The 11039-nt window shown below is 41.2% G+C and overlaps 1 protein-coding gene across 1 annotated transcript in view; it reads left to right on the forward strand.

The window, feature by feature from the left end:
- Nucleotides 1-342: 342 nt before the first annotated feature.
- The window catches only part of HTR2A (5-hydroxytryptamine receptor 2A), a 112923-nt gene continuing 102226 nt past the window's right edge, over nucleotides 343-11039 (forward strand). Inside the window, exons 1-2 of the mRNA XM_007946366.2 lie at nucleotides 343-745; nucleotides 4136-4336. Of these exons, the coding sequence (XP_007944557.1) occupies nucleotides 343-745; nucleotides 4136-4336 (604 nt within the window). The remainder of the gene's footprint in view (nucleotides 746-4135; nucleotides 4337-11039) is intronic.

An 11039-nucleotide genomic window follows, 5' to 3' on the forward strand; every position in this document is an offset into this window, starting at 1 on the left:
AGCTAAGAGATACTCCTGGCGGTTAAAAACTTTTCTTTTTTTGGCTAGGACCAACTTTTTCTCCCCGAATGCTCAAAATTCTGCAACCTCTATGCTAAAACTTCACTCTGCCTTTTTCACTTTGTTTGGGAGGAAACACAGAACCAAACAGTGGACTTGGAAGAAATTCTAAAGAGCCATTGCAGGTCTTTAACTATTCATGTAATATGGGAGAGACAAAGGCAGCCGAAGGACCTCAGTTTCAATGTGACAGAGTGTGGGGACATAAAGACGGATGGTGAGCAGAGGTTATAATTTGTTCATTGTTTCTACACTTCATGTGCGAAAAGTTCCGGCTTAGATATGGATATTCTTTGTGAAGAAAATGCTTCCTTGAGCTCAACCTTAAGTCAATTAAAAGATGGCACAAGGCTCTACAATAAGGATTTGAACTCAGGAGAAGCTAACACTTCAGATGCATTTAACTGGACAGTGGACTCTGAAAATCGAACAAACATTTCCTGTGAAGGCTGCCTCTCCCCACCATGTTACTCCTTACTTCATCTCCAGGAAAAAAACTGGTCTGCTCTGCTGACAGCTGTCGTGATTATTCTGACCATTGCTGGAAACATACTTGTCATCATGGCAGTGTCCTTAGAGAAAAAGCTGCAGAATGCCACCAACTACTTCCTGATGTCACTTGCCATAGCTGATATGCTGCTGGGCTTCCTTGTGATGCCCGTGTCCATGCTAACCATCCTATATGGTGAGTGACATTTGTTTCCCAGCTGTATCCACACCGTTAACAACAGCATGTGCATGCCATTAACAGCCCCACCAGGCTCAGGGGACAGACTGTAATTAGAAGGTTTTGTTTATACACTAGGGTCTACCATGTTACGCTAGTTACTGAAATTTTACTCTTACAACGGTATTTCATACATTAAAAAAATACAGGAAACATTTTCAGTGATCATTCTAGAGTTTTGTACTTTAAAAGCATGTGCATTTTAGATAGAGAGAGAATTATAAAGTGTTATGCTTTAAAGCATGTAGATTGGATGCAGAAATGTTCATAAGTGATCCAAGACAGTCATAAAGCAATAACTTACCTGTCCTTTGGAATCCCCTTGATTTTTTTCTCCTTTATATACCCAAATAGTTCAGATTTCAGGACAGACCTGTTTTATCTTTGTCAGAACAGTTTTCAGCACTTGTAAATTAATAGTAAAACCTTCCCATTTACCTTGGAACATTTGCAGAGAGAACATCACTGATGCGGTGGGTTTGATGTTAAAATATGCAGTCTCCATTAGTATAAATGAATTACTTCAGTTTTAATTGTTCCTTACCCAGAGAAGCTAATTTGGAAATGTGCCTTTCAATTATACCCTCAACTCTTTCAAAAATGCTTATGCGTAAACTTATCACATCTGGTTTGGAGGAGGATAGAAAACAAATGGAAAGAGATTAATCTTGCTTTGAGTTTGAAACAGTCAAAGCTCTCAGCAAGTCAGCAAATACTGGGACGGCTTCAGAGGGGAGCAGAATGTGATGTTCCTTCCAAATAATGAGTAATACACCCAGAATCTTCCTTAAAAAAGAGAGAGAACACTCAGACTGCTGACACAAACGTAATCAGCAGTCACCCTGTGCTTAAAGACAGGTTATGAAAGCTATCCTTTTTTTTTTTTTTTTTTTTCCTTTGAGAGTTATCTCTAAGAGGGGATTTTCTGGACAAGTCTTAGATGGAGACTAAAAATTAGCAACTCAACATTGCAAAGTGTGACGGGGGAACAAGAGCAACAGCGGCCGCAGTTTTCACAGGGTCCATAAAGCTCCTCAGAACGCCAATCCCCGTTTGTCCGCTCAAATGCCACCACTGGGATGATTTCATTAAAGCGCCTGATATTTCCCAGACATTTTGAAGTAGTTCTGGCTTCCCTAAACTCTATTCCCTTTGATGGCAAATTTCAGGGGGGTGGAAGATGTAACTCAGACGCTGGCGCGTCCGGGAACCACAATTCAGGAGGGAGCGCGGGGGTGACCCGGATGGGCGCGAGTCAGCCTTGTGGACAGGCTCAAGTCTGGTTAGGAAAGTGGAACCCGCCCTGGCGCCTCCCGCTAGGGCTGCAACGACTCCCCCTGGCGGCCGCCGCGCTCCGCGAGCAGCAGGTTCCCGCCCCTGGTTCAGCCCCTCCTGGGGTTTACTCACTGACCTCCCCTTCTGCCAACTGTGGGACGCCCCCCAACACGCATACACACGGAAGGAATATTCCTTCTTCATCCCCGCCGCGGAAACCCCGACTGAGGCTTGTGGCTGCCTCCTTACAGAGAAGAGTCCTCCAAGGGCCAAGATCAGTTGCCAACAGATGAAACGTGGCTTCCCCTCAGGCGCTGCTAAGGAAAAGGCTCTAGTTTTAGCTCAAACTCTTTGCAGACAATCAGATTGGGAGGCACTAAATTAGGTTTATATCCTGCCCTTTAGGTTTCTGAATATCCATGTGGGCAATTTGGGTAGAGAGAGAACGTTTGCGTGTGGAGCGTTTGTTCAGCCTTGTGGCTCTACATTTTTATGTAGAAAATGTATTTAGAATATTCTTTCTCACATGCATATCTATATATATATATATATATATATATATATATATATAGCACTTCTGCTTACACTTACCAAAACTAATTAAGGTTTATATAAGCGTTTGAACATTTGAGCCCCCTCCAAGACCAACAAACAAAAACAGGACACTTTATTATGCCCAAAAGATATGGTCCATCTTCCTAAAAAAGCAAGTGACCCCTGCAGTCCTCTGGGAGAAGTTTTAAACACCTTGACTGTTCCCAGTCTTCCTCCTTCTACCCTGCCTTGTTGTCACATAGCGACCTTATAGGACAGCGTAGAGCTGCCCCCAAAGGGTGTACGAGGTTGTAATCTTTATGGCGCAGACTGCCCCATCTTTCTCCTGAGGAGTGACTGGTGGATTTAAACGGAACTTTGGGTTAGCAGGAGAGTGCTTTAACCACTGTGCCACCAGGACTCCCCTCCTACCTTCTTGAGATTGTGGTTTCATTGGCTTATGGTTTAACACCAAGGTTTGAATTTCTTCAGCTGATTCTAATGTGCAGCCACTGCTGTGGTTCCCTGAGTGTGGTCCTTACACCAGCCCATCAGCATCACCAGGGGATTTTAAAATGCAAATTCATAGGCCACGGACCTACTGAACCAGAACCTGGGGGTGGGGTCTAGAAGTGTGTTTCAAGAAGCCACCAAGGAATTAATGCTGCCTGCTGAATTAAGTAGGAGAGCACCTATCCTAAAACAATAGCATTTGCACTTTTCTTAGTTTTTTCCCCACACCCCTAAAATTTGAGATGAACAGCAAAAAGCATTATTAGATAATCCCTCATTTTTCATTTTTATGAATAAAGATATATTCCCAATCTGTATTTTCAGTCACACATTGTTTTGCTCCAATACCACTTATTGAGAGACTACTCTGTGGTTTCACCATGTGAACCCAAGTAGTTACAATAATGACTAGGAAATGGAGAAATATATGTGAATAAACAGTAACAGCACAATGCAAGAGATGCTTCAATAGACGAAACCAAAACATGTCACACCCTGTGACCTAAGTCATTAAAATAAAGTAGGCTTTACTAAACAGAAAACAGAGAAAAATGCTGAAGAGGGAGCAGCCTGAGTTAACCTCACCAGATGGACATCATTTCAGCCTAGAAATATTCACCCCTTATATTTGTGAGCTCACTCACTCCCTATGTATGTAGAGTAGAACTATTCCATAGGATTTTCAAGGTTCTGACCTTTTGGATATAGATATCCAGACCTTTCTTCCAAGGCACTTCTGGGTGGGTTCAAATAGCTAACCTTTCAGTTAGTAGTCAAGCATTAACCACCAGCACCACCCAAGGTCTCCATGAGTTGTAATCAACTTTACAACAATGATTTGGTTTCAGTTTTTGCTATTCATCAGCCAGTACAATCTCGGTATAGTTAAATATAGTTACTGTTAGGTTGTTTTTTTTTTTTTTCCCCAAATATTGAAAACATTGTTGCTCATTGCCACCTATGCAAGATAGAAATAATCATCACAGGGTGTAATCCATACACTGACGCAAATCTTCTGCCTGGCAGGGTACCGGTGGCCTCTGCCAAGCAAGCTCTGTGCAGTCTGGATCTACCTGGACGTCCTCTTCTCCACGGCCTCCATCATGCACCTCTGCGCCATCTCGCTGGATCGCTATGTTGCAATCCAGAACCCCATCCATCACAGCCGCTTCAACTCCAGAACCAAGGCCTTCCTGAAAATAATTGCTGTTTGGACCATATCAGTAGGTAAGTGGGAACCATATTTTAGAGTTTTATTGGAAATGGCAGTTTCTTGCTTTCCATGAAGATTTGTTCTGTGTGCTGCACTAAAACTTGGCATCCAAAACACACCTACTCTTCACTTATCAACTAACTTGTAATGAAAAATTTCACCTTTATGACAATAGTTCAAAATCTACTATCCAAGTATTTTGCACATTGATGACATACAGCTGGCAGGAACAAGCACCGAGGTGCAAGGCAAGAGTAACACTGGCTGTGATGGTCAAGGGTATGTGACACCTTGTTTGGGCCATGATTCTCAGTGTTTTATCAGTTAGGTAATGTGTAATTCAGCAGTTGTGTAATGATATAATTTGGTAATTATGTAATGACATAGTCATCCCTCATTTTAGGCCGTGATGTGGTCATCCTCCATTTTCACTTAATGTCAATTTTTGCATAACGGCCTGATCTTTGGAGCCTAACGTGTCGATAAGTGCGGAGTGTGTGTATTGTTTTGTTTGTTGTGAAATATGTTACAACTTAGTAATTACCAGATTTCCTTTAGAAAAGAAAATGTCTATTTACGTCCCTGGTTCATAGCATGAGTATGCTTTGCTTTGCACGGGTAAGAATATATACACTAATAGAGAAAAAATCAGGCATGATTATATTGTATGTAGTCACTTCCTAAGACGTTTCTCTCACCTCTCACTTTCAAATGCAGTACTTTAAATCCTGGGTTTCCCAGAGACCTCAGCCTTTTGAAACCACTGTCAATCAGTTGCCATCAGGTCAATTCCAATTCACAGCAGCATGTTGTGTGTCAGAGTAGCTCTGTGCTCTATAGAGTTTTCAATGACTAGTTTTTCAGAAATAGATCACCATGTTTTTCTTCTGAGTAACATCACGATGGACTTGAACCTCCATTTTTTCAGTTAACAACCATGTGTATTAATCTTTTGCATTAATATGAGGATGTTGTTAGGTGCCATCAAGCTGGCTTTGACCCATAGTAACCTCATTTATAACAGAACAAAACATTGCCCAGTCCTGTGTCGTCCTCATAATTGTTGAGATGTTTGAGTCCAGTGTGACAGCTGTTGTGTCAGTCCATCTCGTGGAGGGCTACTCAGTTTTTGTTAACCCTCCATTTTACAAAACCAGATACCTTTTTCTAGCAACTGGTCTTTCCTGATGACTTGTCCAAAGTAAGTGAGCTGAAGTCTTGCCGTCCTCAATTCTAAGGAGCGTTCCAGTTGTGCTTCTAAAACCGACTTGTTCCTTCTTCTGGCAGTCTTGCAGCTGTTGTTGTTGTTAGGTGCTGTTGAGTTGATTTTGACTCATCGTGACCCCTTGTGGCCCAGTAGAACTGCCCCATAGGGTTGTCTAGGCTGTAATCTTCATGGGTGCGGATCATCAGGTCTTACTCCTGTGTATCCACTAGGGTGGGTTCAAACCACCCACCTTGATTTATCACCAGGGCTCCATTTGGAAGTCCTACAGACTCCTATACTAAAGAATATTATACCTTCAGGGCTAGAGAAAAGGGACAAAGTGAGGGCAGAGGAAAGTGGCGAGGACAAGGTATGCACAGGGCCTTTGCAGCCTTTCTTCCTATTAGGACACCACATATCAGAGGATTTCAACCTACTTCCATCAGGGTGATTACCCACATTTACCTCTGGCCAGTATTGATCTTCTGTCACACACCCGGTAGTCAAGAAAGCCCAGGTAATAGAAGTGACCAGGGAAGCTCTCAGGCAGCTAAGTCAATTGTGTACCTGTCACTTCAGCAGATTTGGTTGTAATCAAAGATTCCTTAACAGTTGTTTTAAAGATGCAAAGCTTTTCAGGTGGAAATGCTGTACCTGCTTAAAGTCCCACGGGGGCAAATATCTGCTAGCATGAGAGTATACTTGCTATTTGTATCTGACGGTGAGCTTGAAATCAGGTACTTATCAGTCTACCTGCAGGTCTGTAATAAGAATAATGTTTTTGTTGTTCCTAGGTGCCATTGATTTGATTCTAACCCATAGCAACCCTAGGCACAACAGGACAAAACACAGCCCGCTCCTGCACCGTCCTTGAAATTTTGCTGTGTTTGAGCCCGTTGTTGCAGCCATTGTGTCAATCCATCTCACTGAAGATCTTCCTTCACTGACCTACTTTTCCAAGCATGGCTGGTCCCTCCTGATAACATGTCCAATACTTGAGATGAGGTTTTGCCATTTTCACATCTAAGGAACGTTCTTGCTGTATTCCAAGAAATATCTGTTCATTCTTTAGGCAGCCCATAGCATATTTAGTATTCTTCAAAAACACCATAATTCAGATTCATCAATTCTTTGGTCTTCCTTAATCACTGTCCAACTTTCACATGCATATGAGGTGATTGAAAATGCACCATAGTCCTCAAAGTGACATATTTTCTTTTTGATACTTTAACGAGGTCTTTTGCAGCACATTTTTCCCTATGTTAGTTAATTTCTTGACTGCTGCTTCCATGGGCATTGATTGTGCATCCAAGTAAAGTGAAATCCTTGACAATTTTAATCATTTCTACATTTATCGTCATGTTACCTATTGGTCCAGTTGTGAGAATTTTAGGGGTTTTATTAATATTGAGGTATAATCCCTATGAAAACTGTAGTCTTTGATCTTCATCAGTAAGTGGTTCAAGTGCTCCTCACTTCCAGCAAGCAAGGTTGTGGATATCTGTATATCACAGGTTATTAATGAGCCTTCCTCTAATCTTGATGCCCCATTCTCTTCATACAATGCAGCTTCTTGGATTATTTTCTCAGCATACAGATTAAATAAATATGATGAAAAGATACAATCCTGATGCACAATTTTCCTGATTTTTAAATCATGTAGTATCCACTTGTTCTGTTCAAATAACAGCCTCTTGGTCTATGTACAGGTTCTGCATGAGCATAATTAAGTGTTCTGGATTTCCAGTTCTTCACAATGTTATCCATAGTTTGTTATGATCCACACAGTCAAATGCTTCGCATGGTCAATGGAACACGGGTCCACTACTTTTTGTTATCTCTGCTTTTAGCCAAGATCCACCTGTCATCAGCAATGATATCCCTTTTTCCACATCCTCTTCTAGATCCAACTTAAATTTCTGTCAGTTCCCTGTCGACATACTGCTGCAACTGTTTTTGAATTATCTTCAGCATAATTTACCTGTGTGGCATACTAATGGTATTCTTCAATAATTTCTGCATTCTTTTGGATCGTCTTTCTTTGGAATGGGCAAAATATGACTATCTTTCAATCACTTTGCCAGGCAGCCATGTCTCAAATTTCCTGACATAAACGATGAATGCTTCCAATGTTGCATCCATTTTTTGAAACATCTCAATTGGTATTCCATCAATTCCTGGAGCCTTGTTTTTGCTAACACCTGCAATGTAGATTGAAATTCTTCCTTCAGGACCATCAGTTCTTGACCATATGCTTCCTCATGAAATGGTTGAACATTGAGCAATTAGTTTTGGGTACAGTGACTCTGTATATTCCTTCCATTTTCCTTTGATAATTCTTGCATAGTTCAATATTTTGCCCATAGGGTCCTTCAGCATTGCAACTCAAGGTTTGTTTTTTTTTTCTTCAGTGAGAAATGCTGAGAGTGTTTTTCATTTCTGTTTCCTAACCCCAGGTCTTTGCACATTTCATTATAATACTTTACTTTGTCTTCTTGAGCCGCCCTCTGATATCTTCTGTTCAGCTCCTTTATTTCATAATTTCTTCCAATTGTTTTAGCTACTATACGTTCAAGAGCAAGTTTCAGAGTCTCTTCAGACATTAAATGTGTACTTTTTTTTTTTAAGTGGCTCTTTGCTTTCTTCAGGTCTGATGTCCTTGATGTCATCCACAATTCATTTAGTCTTCAGTCATTAGTGTTCAGTGTGTCAAATCTATGTTTCAGATGGTCCCTAAATTTAGGTGGAATACACTCAAGGTCATATTTTTGCTCTTGTGGATTTGTTTTAATTTTCTCCAGCTTCAACTTGACCTTGCATATGAGCAGTTGATGGCCTGTTTTGCATTCAGCCTGATTCTGATTGATGATATTGAGTTTCTCCATCATATCTTTCCACAGATGTAGTCTTTTTAACTCCTATGTATTCCATCTGGCAAGTTCCATGTGTATAGTCACCATTTCTGTTGTTGACAAAGGGTATTTGCAATGACTCAGTTGCTGGTCTTGCAAAATTCTACCATGTGATCTCCAGCATCATTTCTATCACTGAGGTCATATTTTCTGACTACTGATTCTTCTTTGTTTCCAACTTTCATATTCCAATTAGCAGTAATTATCAAAGCATTTTTTTTTCTGGTTTTCAGTGGTATAAAGTGGTACCCACTTCAGTGTGGTTTTGATTTACATTTATTTCCCTAATTACTAATGAAAGGACTTCTGTTGTACAATGTTAAATACTAGGCTATTAACCAAATGATTTGAACCTACCAATGGCTCCATGGGAGCAAAGACTTGGCAATTGGTTCCTCTAAAGTTTACCAACTAGGAAACCCCATGAGGCAGTTCTACTCCATCCCATAGGGTCACTATGAGTTAGAATTAACTCAGCAGCACAGAAAAAAAAAAAAAAAACAGTTACTGATGATGCAGAGCATCTTTTCATGTGCTTATTGGATATTTGTATGTTTTCTTTGGATAAATGTCTTTGCAAGTCCTTCTCCCATTTTTGATTGGCATCAATACATCTTAATTGCAAGTTTGATCAATTTAAGACTGCAGAAGTTGTTAAAAAAAATCTTCAATTTCTTGATCTTTGTCATTGGTGGTTGGTCTGCAAATTTGCGTAATAGTCATATTAACCGGTCTTTCTTGTACATGTGTGGATATTATTCTGTCTCTGGCAGCATTATACTTCAGAACTGATCTTGAAATGTTCTTTTTGTTGATGAATGTGACATCATCCCTCTTCAATTTATCATCCTCGTCATAGTAGACCATAAGAAAAACATGAATGGATAACAAGAAACACAATACTACAGTATCTTTTCTTTTTTAGTTCCTATTATTTGCTTGGGAGCTCTGGTAGCATAGTGGCTAAGGCACTTGACTGCTAACCAGAAGGCTGGCAGTTGAAATCCACCAGCCACTCCTCGGAAGGAAGATGGGGCAATTTACTTCTGTAGTGATACTGCCTCGGAAACCCAAGGAGGGGTCGCTATGAGTCGGGTCCGACTCGACGGCACATAACAACAACAACAACAACAAATTATTTGCTTTGGGAGCACTGGTAGCATAGTGCCTAAGGCACTTGACTGCTAACCAGAAGGCTGGCAGTTCAAACCTACCAGCCACTCCTCAAAAGGAAGGTTGGGCAATCCTACTTCTGTGGTGATACTGCCTTGGAAACCCAAGGAGGGGTTGCTATGAGTCGGGACCGACTCGATGGCACATAACAACAACACAACAACATTATTTTGCTCTGCTGCTAAACCTGTAATCTGCAGAGTAGATGGGCTCACGTCACCAAGAGGAAACTGTGGTTCAAAAAATGAAGTGATTTACGCAAGGTCTCACAACTAGTAAGGAGCACAGCAAGGATTTCATTTAATTATCATGGAAACACTAAGAAATTTAGTTGTATGATTTTCAAATTTTATGAACTTTCTCGTCTGTTTTCTGCTTGGAACTTCACATTGCAGCTTGAGGAAGACAGAACACCTCTCTCGCTCTCTCTTGCTCTCTTTCTCTCTCTCTCTCTCTCTATCTATCTATCTTATTTGATATTGGGGAGTTGATAGAGAGCTTTTGTGGCTTGCTGGGCTGCATCTCCAATTAGCAGCAGGGCTAGGTCTCAAAATTTCTGGAGCCAAGTCCTGCTCTTTCTGCTGAATGCACCACCTCCTTCCAAAAACAGTTTTTGCTTTAAGAAAATGTTTATGCTTTCTGGGCCTGTTCTATCTTGGACTCACTCTACCGGGAGTAAGAGAATGAAAGATCAGTGGTTCTCAATCCCAGCTGTACATACAAACCCCCTGGAGAACATTCTGATTTACTTGACCCAGGGTGGAGCCACATAATTCTAAGGTGCAGTCAGAGTCAAGGTCCACTGAGACAAATTGTCAGAGACGGAAATGTGATTAGCAAAAGAGAGCCAAGAATAATGCATGTGAAGCAAGCAAAGCTATTGGCAAATTCACTCTAGTCTTACTCCATACTCCATCCTGTCAGTGGAACACCTTATCCCAGCTATAGCCCGTCTTACGAAACCTTTTGCCATTGAATCAGTTCCAACTCCTGGAGCTCCTTGTGTTACAGAGTGGAACTGCTCCATAGAGTTTCAACTTGGCTATAATCTTAACAGAAGCAGATCCCCAAACCTTCTGGTACCACGGGTGGATTTGAACCACCAGCCTTTAGGTTAGCAGTCACAGGCAAACTGTTTGTGCCACCTAGGGACTTTTCTCTTAGTCCTTGGGTGATGTAAACAGTTAAGCACTTGGCTACTAATCAAAAGGTTGGTGGTTTGAATCCATCCAGTAGTACCTCAGAGGAAAAGTCTGGTGATCCACTTTCCTCATCTTGTTCTTGTTGTTGTTATTTGCCGTCGAGTTGGCCCCGACTCATAGGGACCCCTCCTTGGGTTTCCGAGGCAGTATCACTACGGAAGTAGGATTGCCCAACCTTCCTTCCGAGGAGTGACCTCCTTCATATAGTTACTTGAATTGTTTG

This window comes from Orycteropus afer, unplaced genomic scaffold (assembly GCF_000298275.1).
Source record: "Orycteropus afer afer isolate SDZICR_OR568_19922 unplaced genomic scaffold, OryAfe1.0 scaffold00157, whole genome shotgun sequence".
Lineage (NCBI taxonomy): Eukaryota > Metazoa > Chordata > Mammalia > Tubulidentata > Orycteropodidae > Orycteropus > Orycteropus afer.